We start from the raw sequence: 19,443 nt of genomic DNA, 5'->3' as shown, positions 1-19,443 counted from the left end.
CCAGCTAAATTTGAAAGAAAATCAATTTTGTACATATATAAGCCGCACCTGAATATAAGCCGCAGGTTTTCATATTGTAACGTGAGATATTTACACAGAAAGACGGTACATGGACACGCTTTTTTTAAAACTGTGCCTGAAAATTGCCACCGACACGACATCAACACAGGATGAACACACCTGCAGGTTTAGAAAATAAAGCTGCACCAACACGGGCGTCTGCTTTTATTTCCTTTTGTCGTCTTTTTACATCGACCGAGTTGGATTCATTGATGCCGAGCTCACGTGCAGCGGCTCTATTTCCTTCTTTGTTGGTCAAACTCACGTGCAGCGGCTCTATTTCCTTCTTTATCTTAAAAACTTTATCATATCCATTTCTTCGTGTGTTTTCCATGATGCGCAAAATGACCATTCAAAATCAAAACTAGTGAATTCTTTAGAGCATAATCTTTCCCCACGTCTGTCTCACTTTTACGTTTACAGCTAGAGAGCGCCCCCCGGTGGCCGTTATCCGGTAAAAATCTATAAAAAAGCCGCACTGTTGTATCGGCCGCAGGGTTCAATGCGTGGGGGAAAAGTCGCGGCTTATAGTCTGAAATTTATGGTAATTGTTAAGGAACAGACCCATTTTTTCCCAGTGAGGAGTGACAATAGTGGATTTATTTTGCGTTTTGGGCAGATGAGCGTCTGTCAGAGCTTTAGTTCGTTTATATTAGTTTACTTAGGTCAGCTGCACAGACCACATCAACGGACAACAAAAGAACATGTACTGAAATATAATTCAACTGACTCAAGATAAAATAATCACAACAAAACCAAACATAGAGCTGAGCCAAAGTGCTGGAGCTGGTTTTCAATGTATGAAGTGGGACAGGACTAAAGTGTGTTGAGTTTTAGATGTTTAAAATGTCTTGTGCTAACCCTGAAACAGACTGTCCCACAATGCACCAGTGCTCTAGGGCACTACTAATGCCCTACACCTGCAGCTCACTGACTCCAACTACACCTGCAGCTCACTGACTCCAACTACACCTGCAGCTCACTGACTCCACCTGCAGCTCACTGACTCCACCTGCAGCTCACTGACGCTCTTTGCTGCATTTGTTTGTCTTTGCATAATCTTCCTCGCGTCGCACGTGTGAACAGTCGGGTCAGATTACTCCTGTCAGATCGAACTGTTCACATTCTACAGCCAGAGTCTGCAGCTTTTTCAAATGTGTGTTGCTCTTTTCAGAAAGTGTCTCGCCAAAGTTTATCTATTATAGAACTTTACTGACCTGGAGGGATGCACAAAGTTACTGCCGACAGCACCACACCGACCTGGTCAGTATAAGGAACCAAGTGGAGAATGACCAGGTGTTTGCTCTAATGTCCGGTCCATCTGTATACACACACATCGGACTCTACAGAGACGGGTGGAAGTGGTCTGACGGCAGCCCAGTGTCGTTTACCAAGTTTAATGATAGGACTGGAGTTCCTTGTGTGGCTCTGTTTGGCACTGGGATGGAGACCAAAGACTGCGCTACACCCTGTCCCTTCGTCTGTAACGGTGAGTGGACACATCTAGTCTCAAGGTTTTCACTTTGATACTAAGTCGTGTTTATTTCACCTTTTACGTTTAAGACTATCCAGTGATACAGGTGGTGAAGGTGAACGTCAAGAAGAAGTTATCTTTGAATCTCGAAGCAGTGACTGAATCCATGTTGGAACAGGTAATGAGAAAGTTAGATACTTTTAAAGGTTTATCCATGTTTACTATTATGATGATCCATTTTCATATCAGTATAATAAAGTAAATACCAAGCATAGAATAATTAAAAAATGAATATTATTGCTTTTAGCTTAAGCTGATTCTGATGAAGAATGGACTGAAAGGAAAACTACGACTTACATGGAGGAAACTGACAGATGGAAACGTCTTTCACCACAAATAAAGACAAACACAAAGTCAAATGTGTGGAAGTCTACATCTAGGCAAAATAACTGCTCTTTTGTGGACTCAACATAGAACATGGAGCTTATGTAATGGAATCGTGTCAAAGTAAATATTAAGACATTTAGCCTTTTATCTGGTTTTGTTTGGACAGATTAAAATGGCCTAATCCAGTTTGTGTCACAGGATTTTGTTTGTTTGCATGTGTGGCGGCTGAGGCTGGGTTTACCTGGGGCGCTCCCTTTCTCGTTGCTCCTTTTGCCCACACACGTTCCAGGTCCGTGTGGAGGCAGCTCTGTCCTCACAGGTACAGTTCTAATCCTTTAGCCTTGATTTATGAAAATATGCAAATTCCTAAATCATCAGTGCGCCGTCGGGTTTGTTTGATTTTAGGAAACTTAAAACTGGTTCGCAATAACATCACAGAGGAAATGGCCTCGGGATCAACCCCAACACTGGACATTAGAGCGAGACGTGAGACAGTATTACAAATATACACATTTATTTCATCACAATCCTTAAAATACAGCTGGACAAAGTAAAGGTCTATTCACGCTTCTACAACTTTGCTTCCTTCATCCTCAAGAAGGCACGCTCTGCTCGTAACACTGTCATCCTTTTATGCTCCAAATCTAACTGCAGATGTTCCAACAAGAGAAACAAAGTGTAAAACGCAAACGCCTTTGTCACCAGGACTGATATGCACCAGATTAAATGACCAGCAGTAATGAAATATGTTCAGGTGAGAGTGAAGAATGAGAGAGACCACATTCAGGTACTGGTAGAACGTTCCTTTAATGTCTGTGACTGAAGTGTGTGTGTGTGTGTGTGTGTGTGTGTGTGTGTGTGTGTGTGGTATTACATAATGTTAATAAGTTTACAAAGTGGCCAGTAGGGGGCCAGTCTGGTCTGTACAGTAATGATAGAACTGGACATAAATAAATGACCCAGGTTTTATAAAGTGTTGAATAATGTGACATATGACAGAGATACGTGTAATAAAAGAAACACCCGACAAAGGTGTTCTGGATAAAGTATACACTTAACAGAGCGTAGTTGAGTAGTTACGAGATTATGAAACTGAAAATTACACACAAAAACTCTAAAGCTGCACAAACCACTGTCAAACTATAGGTATAATATCAGTGAAATACACACAAGAATCCAAGATCTAAGGGACGCACACTATGATTCAGACATTAAATAAGTCTGAGACGGAGCTGATGCCCATAACGTCGTGCAGTTATGGTCCATGGTCCATGCACCTTCGAAGGGCCCGGCCGACAAAGGGTGCTCCTCCATTGACCGCAAAGGCCGTGCCGAAATGGGACAGGCCTACGTCGCGGAGTGTAGTCAACCTCTGGCCGTGTCCCAATTCGCCAAACTGGCCTTAGAATCACCACTCGAAGTGTGCGTCGGCAGTTACGTAATTTCCGGTGTGACAAGGGCTGTCCCATTTCAATGCACCCGACTGAATGTGCCCGACAAACCTGCCCTTCCCTTTCCACCGTTTCCATGGAGATCAGACGTAACTGAAGCTGCATCTGTGCACACTTCACACACTTCTATATCCCATCATGCACCGCGACTACGCAAGAAACAGAAGAAAATGGAGTCCGCTGCACAAAACACGTTCAAATGTTCGTACTGGTTTATCTCATCTACAACAGAGCGACATGAAACTGTTAAATCTGAATAAAGATCTGTACAGTGTGTTTGATTAAAAAGGAGGAGAGTTACATGGAATAAAGGAATGTGCAGTTATTCACAATAAGAGACATTATTATGAGAAATTATTACTGCAATAAGAAAAATGTAAGAATGTTCATTTCTATTGTGTCAAAGACCAAAAGACTGAAACATAAAATGAGAAGAGTTTAATGATCCACACAGGTAATGTGAATAATGAAGCAACGGACTCTGAGGAAAGGACAGAAAAGATAGAAATATATAGGCTAAACATAATTATATTTAGATTGACATAATTCCATGACAAAGGCTCCGTGTTCTACTGCACAGAAGAAATGAATGAAACTCAACATCTAAACAGAATAATCGACTTAGTTTGTGTGTTCTCTGTGGTGAAAGACGTTTCCATCTGTCAGTTTCCTCCATGTAAGTCGTAGTTTTCCTTTCAGTCCATTCTTCATCAGAATCAGCTTAAGCTAAAAGCAATAATATTCATTTTTTAATTATTCTATGCTTGGTATTTACTTTATTACACTGATATGAAAATGGATCATCATAATAGTAAACATGGATAAACCTTTAAAAGTATCTAACTTTCTCATTACCTGTTCCAACATGGATTCAGTCACTGCTTCGAGATTCAAAGATAACTTCTTCTTGACGTTCACCTTCACCACCTGTATCACTGGATAGTCTTAAACGTAAAAGGTGAAATAAACACGACTTAGTATCAAAGTGACAAACTTGAGACTAGATGTGTCCACTCACCGTTACAGACGAAGGGACAGGGTGTAGCGCAGTCTTTGGTCTCCATCCCAGTGCCAAACAGAGCCACACAAGGAACTCCAGTCCTATCATTAAACTTGGTAAACGACACTGGGCTGCCGTCAGACCACTTCCACCCGTCTCTGTAGAGTCCGATGTGTGTGTATACAGATGGACCGGACATTAGAGCAAACACCTGGTCATTCTCCACTTGGTTCCTTATACTGACCAGGTCGGTGTGGTGCTGTCGGCAGTAACTTTGTGCATCCCTCCAGGTCAGTAAAGTTCTATAATAGATAAACTTTGGCGAGGCACTTTCTGAAAAGAGCAACACACATTTGAAAAAGCTGCAGACTCTGGCTGTAGAATGTCATGTGAATTCTCGATCAGTTGAATGTGTTGTGCTGTTCCTTGTATGAGTTTTGTTTGGATGTTTTTCCATTTGGGAACAACAAAGGCTCTTCTTATGTGATCCTTATTTGATCTAATTTGTTTCTGATTCTTCACATCACTGACAAAATGAAAAAAGGGGAACTGAAAGGCATTTTTACATTTATTGTGCATTTTCTTCCAAATACAAGTGTCTTAAAATTAAACTGGCACATGATTTGGTCACTTCCCTGTGGGCAAACAGCATTAATCAGATCTAATCTTTCATCTGACAATTCAAGTTTTCATTTTTTTACTGGCCGTGTGTAAAAGTTCTCACTAAATGATCCCACAAGTTCAACTGCATTAAAACAATTCTTGCATGGAGCCCCAGATCGAGGGAGATTATCAGTGTCTTGTCTTCCATTTTCTAATAATTGCTCCCACAGTTGATTTCCTTCTTACCTGTTGCAGATTGAGTGTTCGGGGCCTGGTGTCTACAGTTTTGTTTGTGGTTCCTTTGCTCTTTAGTCTTGTCCATAGTGGAGTTTGGAGTCTGACTGTTTGAGGTTGTGTCTTTTATACTGATAATGAGTTCAAACAGGGGCCATTAATACAGGGAACGAGTGGAGGACAGAGGAGCCTCTTAAAGAAGAAGGTACAGGTCTGAGACACAGATCTTGCTTGTTTGTAGGTGACAAATACTTATTTTACAAAGGAATTTACCAACTGGTTAGTTGAAGTGAACCTGTGATGGAAATTACAGGCCTTTTTCATCTTTTTAAGTGGCAGAACTTGCGCAATTGATGGTGACTAAATACTTTTTTGCCCCACTGTACCTTGACATTTTTTAAGTTTCTCGATAACTATACTTTTACCAACCGGACTGTGCAACCTGTCGTTTGTCCAGGAGTGGTTCAGTGAAGTGACAGTTTCAACAGGGACGTCTTAATCTCAAAAACACAGTCTGTTTCTAATCCCTGGATTATAAACTTTGCCTGTAACATTTTTCATGATTATGTTAAAAAAGCCTTTCATTTCCCTCTCAGTATTTCTGATACATTCTATATTCTTACCTGAGTAGCAGACAAAAGGCCTTTCTGACGTCCAGGGACCAGTCTTCCATTTCCCATTGGTGAGCATGACTCCACAGGTGAACTCATTACTTCTGTTATCAGGTTGCCCCACGTCCCACAGTCTGAACTGGTCCAGTCCTCCGTCATAGTAGCCCTCTTTCTGCAGGGACCACCTCCAGCTGTCCATGTCGTCGTACAGCCCGGTCCAGACGTGGCCCAAAGGAGGATTTCTCTGCGTGACATTTATCAGGAGGTTCAGCTGTTCCTGATCGTCTACAGTGGCCAGGTCTAAGTACTGGGCTCTGCAGTAGCTCTGAGCTTCAGTCCACGAGAGCTGGTCCTCAATGAGTCGATAAGCTCGACCGGAGACGGACAGGCAGAACAGGCCTTTGGGTGAGAAATGAGCTGATGATGAAGCTAAACAGCACAGTCTTATATAATAAATGCAGCACATGGAATTAAAACGGTCAGTGTTTGGTGAAAATGACAAAACTGGTAAAGAAACTATCCCAAGAAATCCTTTGATTGTAAAAAAAAAAAAAAAAAAAGTAAAATGCAACTCACCAAACTGCAGGATCAGAAGCAGTGACCTCATGATATTTATACTATTATTATATATATTTATTTATATTTATACTGTAGACTTTAAAAATGACACAGACCAAATGTTTCATGGACATCTGCAACATGTAATATATAGTCTTTTCTTATTTGTTTTATGCAAAACATCCATGAGATTTGCTTAGAAAACAACAGGTGCCTTAACACATGGGCTCATGGAGCTTTTATTTAACAATAAATGTATATACTGTTCTAAACACACACGAGCTTACATGTATTATCTGATTATTGAAATAATATCGTGAAAATGAGTCATAAAAACAGTGACATCTGATGTGAATAATCAGATTTATTTGAGATTATTCACAACTGTGAAGGGAGACAAGGAAAAGTATTTATAAAAGGTCAAACTAATGTGACAAAGACAAAAATGAAAGAGCAAATGTTAAAGATTGAAAGAAAAAAAACTGTTTCTCTAAAAATCCACTGATTAAAAAGAAAAAGTTAAAACTGTAACCCAACAATTCTGTTTCTATACCAAACCTGCAGAAACTATTGTCACAACAAGACAAACGGTACTAAATGTCAATTAAACTATAAATAATGTAAAAATAACATGACTGTAGAGAAAGTGTCTGATACTCAGGGTCAGTTTGTGATCTCAGACGGATCCATCTCCAAACATTTAAGCTCTCGAAACAAACTCTGTGCAGATCCACAGTCATTTTGTTAAATTAACGCTGAAAGTAAAATCTTACTGTATTTCTGAGAGTATTTGGTCCTTATCTGTACAGAGTAACAGTTACTCTGTCCTCAGAGGAAAAATATTCAGTGTGAATTTTACACTTTTAGAGTGAGCTGATGACACTGAGCCGTTATTTCAGAAATGTACTACTATTATTTTACTACAGCACTAATAATGACACTTAGTGACTCTAATAACACGTACAGATCTATAGAGTGAAAATAACCATTTTATAAGGTCAAATTTAATTATCACATTTACTCTTACAAGAGTTAACTTCACGCCGTTTGTAGTGTAAAGCACCATTTGCTAATAAATAAATAAAACCAGTTTGCAAATATAAATGTAATTTTATTGATGTTAAAGCATAATTTCAATATAACATTGATAAAATAGAAGCAAAATCATTACCCCAGCTTAAAAAAAAAGAAAATAATTACTTTCCTTAACAACAGACATTAGTTTTGCATTGAGTTTTAAATCTTGTTGCATCTTCTTCAGATGCAAAGACATTTGCATCTTAACAAAGAATTTGAATAGTTCATCAAGAACTTACAAAAGTCAACACCAGCGTCACCCTCCTGAGGATCTGACAACAGACCCTCCAGGTCTGAGGCAGGTGGAGGCTCCTCCAGGTCTGAGGCAGGTGGAGGCTCCTCCAGGTCTGAGGCAGGTGGAGGCTCCTCCAGGTCTGAGGCAGGTGGAGGCTCCTCCAGGTCTGAGGCAGGTGGAGGCTCCTCCGGGTCTGAGGCAGGTGGAGGCTCCTCCAGGTCTTTACCGTGAAGCTTAAGTTTATCAGATTTATTTCATCAGTTGATGGCAGATGTGAAACACGTGGATTATAATCAACATAAATGCAACACAAAACAGCAAATAATATTTTCAAGTCACCTTCAATTGATCTTCTTTGAATGTTTAAGTCTCCACCGTCACTTTTACCATCAGAGTAAAGCTGCTGGGTGTAGCCAAAAAAGAAAAAGACTTTTTGTGAATAAAGGTAAAAGGTATTTCACTGAAATATACAACTCACATGTCCATTTTCTGAAAATGGGCCCCAGAGATGGAGAACAACATTTTTTTTCACTTGTCTGGGTGGAGATGTTCTGCAAAATTAGACACATGAGCATTTCTGTACATTAAAAGCTGCAGATTTAAAAAAAAAAAAAAAAAAAACATACCCATTTTTCTGTCAGGTCAGCAGCAAAAATGTTCACCATTTTTTTCTTGGTGTCATCTGCCAAAGACTGTGTTCGATTGTGCTCCAGTATTACCCCCGGGCTTTTTGGAAAGAATGTCTTTCACCAACTGTATAAAAAAGACAAGAGAAAATGGGTATTACCACCAAAATGTGCAGCATAAGTGCATGTGCACAGTATTCAAGCTAATGCACGTGTGCAGTATTCAAGCTAATGCACGTGCACAGTATTCAAGCTAATGCACGTGCACAGTATTCGAGCTGTACACCTTTACTTAAGTCACACATGCTTAGCCTCGACATCCAACCGCTGAAGCTTCGTAGCGACTAACAGGAAGGATGATTGTGTCCTGGGAGTCACCACTGATGGACGAAAAGGCCCACGGCCCAGGAGAGGCCCACGGCCCAGGAGAGGCCCACGGCCCAGGAGAGGCCCACGGCCCAGGAGAGGCCACAGACTCAACATTCACTTTACAAGAAGAAAAGTAAAATCACACAACAGGAGACAAGGATTCTCCACAGTCCTGTTCAAGATAAGAGCAAATTTTAAACAGAGTTTAAACACTTTTTTCTTCATTTATGAGTAACATCGGTCGGGCTCAGCTCCACACAGAGCTCCTACACTAAAGTCGTGCGATTTATGCACAAACCGTGTCTAAAGCCAAAGCCGAGTGGTTCACTATGAGCAGAGCAAAGCCTGAAGGAAACTCCAGCTAAAATGGCCCTTTGTCACAACTACTTCACGGTCCACCTCTGCTCCCCGTCACAGTCCAGTCCCCGTCACAGTCCAGTCCCCGTCACAGTCCAGTCCCCGTCACAGTCCAGTCCCCGTCACAGTCTGCTCCATATCAAAGCCAAGACTCAATCAAACTGCTCTCAAACTACTGATTAGTTAAAAATGCCATATTCAATTTCAAATTATAATTTCAAGTCGTGCACATTACAAATGCTTGTGATGCTACGTGTAGTAAAGAAATTTACCGACTCTGACCATGACATAGATGGAGACAGGGCGGTGATACTTGAAGGTTACCCCGTCAGTGTAGATTCTTACAGTATATTTATCCATTTGGAACAGTTTTCAAATTGCTAGTTTCTGTTTTTTTCTCCCTCTAAACTAGTGAACCCAACCGCCCCTCCCTCGGCCTCGATATAACGACTTATTATGTCTTAAATATTACAAGGTCGACAAATAAATACACCGTGCTCATCCATTCCTGCACATTTACACAGTTGAAATTGCAAGACTAGCACTTACTTGAAACACACATTTGACTCATTTTACAAAACTGCATGTGATGTAAAGTATTTTAATAGAAAGTTGGGTGTATAGAGTCGACAGTTGCTGCACAGGTGAGTCACCGTCAATCCAACCCTGCAGCGTGTCGGGGCACGACCGTAAACAAAGGCCTGATGGGAAGATATCGGAAATGATGAAATCTGGGATGTCCAGGAATCTGTGTACATAATCCTCCTAATGCAAATTCCTACGACAGCAAATCAATTTATCAGTCACACTTCCTCGTATAAAGATAAAAATATACTTTAAAAAAACAACTGGATTTGACAGTTTATGAATCATACAGTACTACAGTTTATGAATAGTACAGTACTATAACAGTCACCTTCTCTCAAAGTAAAGGCGTCAGGTGTTTTGCGTCTGATGTAGTGTTTGTGTATTTGTTTGTGTTTGTGTATTTGTTTGTGTTTGTGTATTTGTTTGTGTTTGTGTGTTAATACTTTGATCTACTAAGACCGACTCAATAATATTAAATGCCCTTGTTTTATGTCTGCATTGTGTTACAAATGAAGTTCTGGTAAAAAATAAAGTTCTTTGATTTGAATGAATTTGTCCGAATAGAAAGTTAAGGCAAGACAAAGTTTATTTATATAGAACAATTTGTACACAAAGTAATAAGACTAAGAAAGACCAGAGTAAATCACAATACAAACAAATCAGAACATAAATAATCACAAACAATCATCATAAAATTAACATTAAAGAAAAGTCACAGTCACAGCAGATAAACTGAACCGTTTGAGTCTGGATTTAAACATCGTCAAAGTCGAGGCCTGAGTCACATCTTCAGGAAGAATGATCCAGGTTTAAAGTGAACAAACTGAAACGCTGATTCTCCAGGTTTAGTCCTGGTTTAGTCCTGGTTTAGTCCTGGTTTAGTCCTGGTTTAGTCCTGGTTTAGTCCTGAGAGTGTGAGATGGTTCATGTGCCTCTAACATGTGGGAGATGTTCTTTGGTGCTGGTCCATGGAGAGACTTGTTCACAAGTTCACAAACCCGAGCACAGGACACATGTGTGAAGTACTTCCTGGTTCTAGTCCTGACCCGAGCAGCAGTGTTCTGGATGTTCTGGATGTTCTGGATGTTCTGATGTTCTGGATGTTCTGGATGTTCTGGATGTTCTGTTCTGTGGCTCGTTTGGAGAGTCCAGTGATCAGGACGTTACAGTCGTCTAACCTACTGGACACAAATGCAGGATAAGTCTCTGAGTCTGGTTTGGACAGTTTACCTTTGATTTTTGATGTTTTTAGATGTAAAAAGCTGCAGATGTTACTGATTTGATGTGTCTGTTAAAGTTCAAGTCTGAGTCCATTATTACCTCTAGATTTCTGTCCTGAGTTGAAGGTTTTAGAGAGAGACACTGGAGGTGACACTGACACTTTCTCTATGTTTCTGTGACTTGAGTCTTGTCTGATTTTATCTGGAGAAAGTTGTTTTTCCTCCACACACTGATCTGTTGATGCAGTGAATCCACTGGTCCATATTCACCTGCTGCAGTGAGACATAGATCTGAGTGTCGTCTATTATTGTTGTGTATTATCTGTCCTAACAGCAGCATGTAGAGTCAAACAAACTGCAGAGACTGTTTGATATCCTTGGGTCAGAGGTGGAGTTCTGTGGGTTCTGACTGACACAGTTCGTTGGGAATGTGTGTAGGAGGATAAATCGTGTTACCGCCTGGATGGAGATTCTCTGAAAAAACTGGTTCTTGATGCATCCTCTTTAAAAGATCAAGAAAACGATGCTAGTCATTAATCCAGAGATCAGCGACAGAGGTAAGAGCAGCGTTCATGCATCAACAGCAGAAACTCAATGACAAATATTTATCTTTTTCACAGCTTTGTTCTATTTGGAGAATCATCTTGGACTGTGTCAGTAAAGATTTCTCACAGATTATGATCTTATATTAGGGCTCTTGTTCCAATGTTCATCCCTGTCGTGCTTATGGACAAATGTAACTTTTATTGTTTATCACGATGAACTTGAGCGACTCATTGAGACGTCCACAACCTTCTCCTTTTGTCTGTAAAAGAATATGGAGAACATCTGACTATTTTTGTTAAAAGTCTGTGTTATTCATGTAACATTGAAAACCTTTGTTATTTGACCAAACATAATAACACAAATCTATAATTGTGATGAATTTATTCTGTGATATTGCCCTTGATGATGTATTTTAAAAGCACATTAGTCTAAATTATATTATATTGACACAGTATTCTTCATGGTACTTTCCTTGCAGACGTGTTTTCATGGAATTTCCGGATATTTGTGACATTATCAGCTCAACCACAGACACATTATTGTCCGTGGGCTCCCGTGTTGCTAAATTCGTCCCGACACATCGTGAATGCACCGTGGAGCTTTCCAACGACACCTCAACCTACTCCCTCTGCAACCCACGGTAACGCAAGAGTAAATATACGTCAGCGTTTCTTATATGTAACACTATTTTTCTGCTCTTTCTGAAAGCTCGTTCATCAAAAGCGGGAATTGCGTCAACCCTTTACAACCCTCCATTCCGTCCTCCACATCGGCCACCGCGCTGTTCTCCAAGACGCCGTATCGAACGCAGGGATCGGTCGGCGCGTTCACCTACGACGTGTGTGACGAGACCAAGAACGCCGTGGTGAGGGTCGCCGTCATGTTTAAGGTCCCTTTTAATAACAAGAAACATCCCATAATGTACGGAGTGGGCATCTTCGACGTGAACAAGTCCTGTGACCGTGAGCTGTACCAGGAGATGTCCAAAAGCACCGGGACGTTTGTCTCCGGCGGAGCCAAAGATTCGATTCTCGAGTACAAAAGTGCAAACATCTCCATCTTGGCTTCGATGTCAGACGGTTTCACTCCGGTCATGAAGGTGCAGGTGAAGGACGACTGACTTTATACAGCGCAGCTTAGCAAAAGATGAAGTTTAAATCTGTCGACTGGACAAATCGTTTCGCTGTTGACAGATTTAAACTTTGTCTTTTGCTGTGGATCAGACCTGGACGACAGGGATCACACAGACTACAGCGCAATTTATTTATCCTTATTACATTTGTTTAATTTATTGTTCTAATACAGAGACGTCAAACTCATTTTAACCGAGGGCCACATCAGCAAAATGTCCACCATCGAGGGCCAGATGTGACTGTGGCAGGATAAATGTCACTAAATGTAAACAAATGTCATGTAAAATAAATGTAACTACTTTTAAACGTGTTAAATAACTGTTTCTGTGTTTATTATTTATTCAAGTTGTAAATATTACGTGTCTGTGTATCTGTGTATTTCCTGATAAACTGACATTTTTAAAAGTGTGTATCTGGTCAGAACCTTCAGCTCTGATTCAAAAACAGACTTTTTATCCTTTTAATTATTGGACAGTTTGTTGTTTTTCTCGCAGACTCACTTTTTCATACTTAGCTCCGTGTTTTGTGTCAAAATGTCGACGTAGATTGGACCGACCGCCTCATAACACAAAAAACATACAGATTTTCTCCTTAAAGCACAAACTTTATTCACCTTTAGCGCTTTTCTTGAAACTTTCTTCCACGTCCACAATTTTCCTCTTCCTGAACAATTTGGGATGATTATTTGCAAATATTTCTCAGTGTCACTTGTCGATGCAAACATTAAATCAGTACAGACTTATTTTAAAATGACAGTCAAGCCTTAATTTACCTTCTCCTGGGCCACATAAAATGACGTGGCGGGCTGCATTTGGCCCACGGGCCTTGAGTTTGACACATGTGTTTTTTATGGTGCATTTTGTCCTTTTATTTTTGACGACTTCAGTTTGTTTTGATGTTTTTTTCTGAAGAAGTAAAAGAAGTAAATGTGTGTGTTTGTGTGTGTGTTTCTATGTGTGTTTGTGTGTGTGTGTTTGTGTGTGTGTGAACTGTAGCTTTTAGTTTTAAAAACGAAAGTGAAAACATTCTAGTTATTTAATAACTGGGTGAGTCACATTTATGATAAATCTTGATATAATAAAATGCTCATAATTGTTTTGTTTCTATGACGACAAACATAACGACAAATGTCCCACTGTGTCATGTGACTGTGGGTCAGAGTCTCCTGAAGAAACTGGAGACGTTTAGCTCAAATACAAGAAATACATAAGTCCACACAGACATCAGGAGAACATGCAAACTACACACAGACACTGGAGAACATGCAAACTACACAAGACACCAGCAGAACATGCAAATTACACGTAGAACATGCAAACTCCACACAGACACTGGAGAACATGCAAACTACACACGGACACCGGAGAACATGCAAACTACACACGGACACTGGAGAACATGCAAACTACACACGGACACTGGAGAACATGCAAACTACACAAGACACCAGGAGAACATGCAAATTACACGTAGAACATGCAAACTACACAAGACACCAGGAGAACATGCAAATTACACGTAGAACATGCAAACTCCACACAGACACTGGAGAACATGCAAACTACACACAGACACCAGGAAAAAATGCAAACTACACACGGACACTGGAGAACATGCAAATTACACGTAGAACATGCAAACTACACACAGACACCTGCTGAGTGCAGGTGTGAGACCACACTCTGTCTCACTGTCATAAAGACGCAGGTCCTCGATGTCGTCTCTGTCTCTGTCTCTGTCTCTGTCTCTGTCTCTGTCTCTGTCTCTGTCTCTGTCTCTGTCTCTGTCTCTGTCTCTGTCTCTCTCTCTCTCTCTCTCTCTCTCTCTCTCTCTCTCTCTCTCTCTCTCTCTCTCTCTCTCTCTCTCTCTCTGCCTCTGCCTCTGTCTCTGTCTCTGTCTCTGTCTCTGTCTCTGTCTCTGTCTCTGTCTCTGTCCCTGTCCCTGTCCCTGTCTCTGTCTCTGTCCCTGTCCCTGTCTCTGTCTCTGCCTCTGCCTCTCTCTCTGTCTCTGTCTCTGTCTCTGCCTCTGTCTCTGTCTCTGTCTCTGTTCCATGTCTCTGGGTGTGGTCCTGGGACATAAAGTTCACAGCTTAACAAGTGTGAAACATCCACTGCTCTGTGTTTGAGCCTCTTCCCTCAGGTTAGATGCTCAGGTCCCTCACTCAGGACAGGACGGGACAGGACGGGACAGGACGGGACAGGACGGGACAGGAGAGGACAGGACAGGACAGTTTTGTGACATTAGTTTAATGTAACATGACCATGTCAGTGTTTTCCTCGTGGTTTCTGGTTAAGTCTATTTTCAGTTGTTTTTTGCATATCATTTACATCGTATGTCGTCCACAGAACTTCACCTGCTTCCTCTGAACATTCTGTCCTCCTGTCCTCCTGTCCCCCTGTCCTCCTGTCCTCCTGTCCCCCTGTCCTCCTGTCCCCCTGTCCCCCTGTCCTCCTGTCCCCCTGTCCTCCTGTCCTCCTGTCCTCCTGCTGCTAAATGTTTTTTTTTTCCTTACTGCAAATTTATTCACGAGGATATGACATTATCTGTTCCTTCAAACTCCAAGACATTTCCCAGAATAATCAAGGCTGGAACTCTGAGTGAACTTTGACCCTCTGAGTGAACTTTGACCCTCTGCGGATGATGATGTTTTACTGATGCAGCTTTATCTGATAAAGTCTCGTGTCAGTGTCTCTGTGGACAGAGCTGGTCCTGAGGTGGACGTGTGTGTGTGTCTCTTTGGACAGAGCTGGTCCTGAGGTGGACGTGTGTGTGTGTCTCTTTGGACAGAGCTGGTCCTGAGGTGAGGCGGACGTGTGTGTGTGTCTCTGTGGACAGAGCTGGTCCTGAGGTGGACATGTGTGTGTCTTTGTCTCTATAATGTCTCTGTTTCTGTGATCACAGGTGAAGTGATGGCAGACGGCGGGGGGGAGTGTGATGCTGCTGAGGTGTTTGAGGACGTTAAACACATCGCAGACGTTGCAGATCATGTTTTGAACGTCTGCTCTGCAGTTGGAAAGTTTATTTCTAACATTCTCCCAAATCGACTCTGCTCTGTTCAAATCTACAATGACTGTTCAGCCTCACAGTTTGTCCTGTGCAGCCCGAGGTGAGACACTCTGGAATCATCCACATCATTTTACTCATTTTTCAGTTTACATATTTAAACAGACGTCTGTGGGGCAGATTTAGTCAGGGCCAGAATCAAATTCAAACATCAAGCAACATGTTTGTTTAAAAAGGCAAACTTCTGCCTGTGTAAGTGTAAATGTTTCTGTTTCAGGGTGTAAATGTGTGTGTTTCAGGGTGTAAATGTTTCTGTTTCAGGGTGTAAATGTGTGTGTTTCAGGGTGTAAATGTTTCTGTTTCAGGGTGTAAATGTTTCTGTTTCAGGGTGTAAATGTTTCTGTTTCAGGGTGTAAATGTGTGTGTTTCAGGGTGTAAATGTTTCTGTTTCAGGGTGTAAATGTTTCTGTTTCAGGGTGTAAATGTTTCTGTTTCAGGGTGTAAATGTTTCTGTTTCAGGGTGTAAATGTGTGTGTTTCAGGGTGTAAATGTTTCTGTTTCAGGGTGTAAATGTTTCTGTTTCAGGGTGTAAATGTTTCTGTTTCAGGGTGTAAATGTTTCTGTTTCAGGGTGTAAGTGTTTCTGTTTCAGGGTGTAAGTGTTTCTGTTTCAGGGTGCACATTGACACTGGAGTCTGTGCAGAGCCTTTGACTCCGTCCATCCCACCGTCTTCTTCTGGGGACGGGCTCTTCACAAAGTCCCGCACGTCCATGCGCGGGACAGGGGGCGTGTTCACGTACGACCTGTGTGAAAACCACGTGTGTAAAGGGAAGGTGGCTGTTCTCTTTAAGGTGCCCTATGACCTCAACCTCAGAGACGTCGTGTTCGCCGTCGGGTTTTTTGACGGCGACACCGAGTGCGACAAACACCTGTTTCATCGAATGTTCAAAACTGAAGACGACAAGTTTGTGCGAGCCAAAGCGAACGGATCCTGTGTCATATTTGAGACCGACTTTGTGACTATTTCATCCGCCATGTCCAACTGTGGCAAGCCCGTCATGAAGGTCGAAGTAAGAGCCGAAAGCAGAGATAAGGGGTCTGTACAGAGGATTTTCAAAATACCAAGGCCCAAATTAATTTCACAAAAAAATGAGAATCTTTTTAAACAATGAGAATAACATTTGTGGTGCTTTTGTATAAATATTATAATTGCTGTGCTCTTAATCAGTAGAAGGTCTGGACCTCATGGACCTCATGGACCTCATGGACCTCGATATTACATAAAGCTGTGTAAAGAATAAATGTAGTAATAATAAGTAATACATGTAGTTCTGTCATGTTGTTTTTGCTCGACTAACAAATAAAGAACCTTCAGTTTTGTTTTGCATTAAATGTTGAGTGAAATCTGTTTATCGTAAATTATTAAGATAAACTGAAAAGGGAATAAAATCAAATACTGATGTTGTGGGTCCGTGAGAGAGAAGTATTAAGCTCCAAGACGTTTTATCTTAAGCATCAGTGTTGAAACGTAAGGTTAAAAACAGCTGGAGAAAAAAACACACGGTGAATCTAGATCAAGACATATAAGTATTAAAAGACTTAATAATAGACTTAAATCTCACACAGTGCAGAGTAAGTAGAGTGAAAATATACATCTAAAGTCATAAACATAATTGTCTCCAGTAAATCAGATAAGATAAGCCTGGGCGTGTGGAGCCTTAGACCCATAAACTATTTAGACACAATCTATATAAAAGTACAAAGACTGAATCTATTTACTTTCTATACAACTTTAAAGACAGATTTGATTATTAGTTTAGACGTATTTATTAATCATTTTAAACAACCTGACTCTTATCTGGCCTCCTGTCGCTTATTTTCATGTAAATGTTGTTTGTTTGGTGATAGAATATTATAGATCGTGTTTTTAACGTCCTGTTTTCGTGGACTCGTGCTCCTCATGTGACGACTGTAACTTGTACCTGATTTTTATTTATTTTAGTCGAGATATTCTGTTTAAATCAGGCAAAAGCTGCTAAATACACATGAATCTGAGGCACAACACTAGTCTATGCATTTTACAAAGTATAAAACTTATAAAACAAATACAGAAGCTCCTGACACATCACAGACTCAGACCTGTGATGTAACGTCTGTGAATCGGCTCTTTTCAACGGTTCCTTGACGTTGGAACTGTTGGATTCAGATCTCAGTTTTATAAAAGAGTCAAATCTTTTTCTAGTTTGTTTGCATTTTTATACTGAGTGACACTGAATAGACACAATAATCAGGTTTGAAGAAGAGCAGGCGACTCGAGGGAGAACTTTGTGCACAAAAACATATTTCATATTAACAGTTACTTTTTTTAAACTTTTTTTACTTTTAAAATGATCATTATTGTTTTGTGCTCTGTTTGTTTGATTGTTGTTTGTGTCGTCCTGTCTCTTGTCTCGTTTTAGATGTTGAGGGACTGAGAATGAAAATGAGCTGTGCAGTAACTTCAGCACATTTACACTTGTATTTTTACTGGTGTTTTTTAATGTGCATTGTCCCTTTTAAATAAATAAATAAATAAATATTCTCATTTGAAAGTGTAAACACTCTCACTCTCAGTGAACCAGTTGAACCAGTTCAAACACATTTAAGCCTCGGTCATGTCTCTCTGTGATGAGTTTGTTGATAAAATTAGTTCTCACATTGTTTTCTCTCATATAAACTAATCGAAAGTTCCGGTCTTTTCAAAAGCTCAACACACGACAGTAACACACGTGTAGAAAACACACGTGTAGAAAACACACGTGTAGAAACGCCGCTCATCCTGTTTCTGCACAGAGGAATCAAACTGTTTTTCTCTTCTGGGGACGACTTCATAGACTCTGTCGATTCTTGAATTTACTACAAGAAACATAACTGACAATATTTAAGTTAATTCATAGTGAACCTAATGTGTGCGTTTCAGGGTGTAAATGTGTGCGTTTCAGGGTGTAAATGTGTGTGTTTCAGGGTGTAAATGTGTGCGTTTCAGGGTGTAAATGTGTGTGTTTCAGGGTGTAAATGTGTCTGTTTCAGGGTGTAAATGTGTGTGTTTCAGGGTGTAAATGTGTCTGTTTCAGGGTGTAAATGTGTGTGTTTCAGGGTGTAAATGTGTCTGTTTCAGGGTGTAAATGTGTCTGTTTCAGGGTGTAAATGTGTGTGTTTCAGGGTGTAAATGTGTGCGTTTCAGGGTGTAAATGTGTGTGTTTCAGGGTGTAAATGTGTGTGTTTCAGGGTGTAAATGTGTGTGTTTCAGGGTGTAAATGTGTGTGTTTCAGGGTGTAAATGTGTGTGTTTCAGGGTGTTTCATAGTGAACCTAAAAAATAATTTCATTTTAAGTTGGTAATGTTACAAACTGTTTCATTTACAGTTACAATTATTTGGAACAATGAAATCATGTAAATGTTGTGTGTTTATTTATGACAGTGTGCTCTGTTTAGTATCAGCTCATGTAAGTCTCATATCTGCAGAACCAAACTGTAATGTGGTTTTATGACTTTGAGCTCATTTTACAGCTGTGGCACAATAGATTTTTTTACATTTTAATCATTACATCGTGTTGATGAAAATACAAATTTGAAAGAAATATATTATGTAGATTCAAGTTCACAGTTCATCCTGGTTATTGTCTTTGTACTTTCAAAACTTGCTCCAGTGTCGTTCCAGTCTCTACATTCACAGAACAATATGAAATAAACTCTGTCACATTTATTTGAGCGCAACCAAACTGAATATTGAGTTTTGTTTACAGGAAAATCTAAACTGAGCTCAGCCTCTTGTGAGAAATACACTGTGTTCCAAATGATTATGACAATTATATTTTTCTCAGATTTTGCCATCATAATTTTCAAGTCCTTGTCCTTTAAACTTAAAATGC

At 40.4% G+C, this 19,443-nt stretch overlaps 1 protein-coding gene across 1 annotated transcript; it reads left to right on the top strand.

The window, feature by feature from the left end:
• The first annotated feature begins 8,672 nt into the window (after positions 1 to 8,672).
• On the top strand, positions 8,673 to 12,516 carry LOC117374621 (uncharacterized). The gene is made up of 3 exons (XM_033970797.1): positions 8,673 to 8,818; positions 11,875 to 12,036; positions 12,105 to 12,516. The coding sequence occupies exons 1-3, from the start codon at positions 8,673 to 8,675 to the stop codon at positions 12,514 to 12,516; spliced, it is 720 nt and encodes a 239-aa protein (XP_033826688.1).
• Positions 12,517 to 19,443: the final 6,927 nt, after the last annotated feature.

Source organism: Periophthalmus magnuspinnatus, chromosome 8, assembly GCF_009829125.3.
Source record: "Periophthalmus magnuspinnatus isolate fPerMag1 chromosome 8, fPerMag1.2.pri, whole genome shotgun sequence".
In the NCBI taxonomy this organism is placed as follows: Eukaryota; Metazoa; Chordata; class Actinopteri; order Gobiiformes; family Gobiidae; genus Periophthalmus; species Periophthalmus magnuspinnatus.
This window is presented reverse-complemented; position numbering and strand designations above follow the sequence as displayed.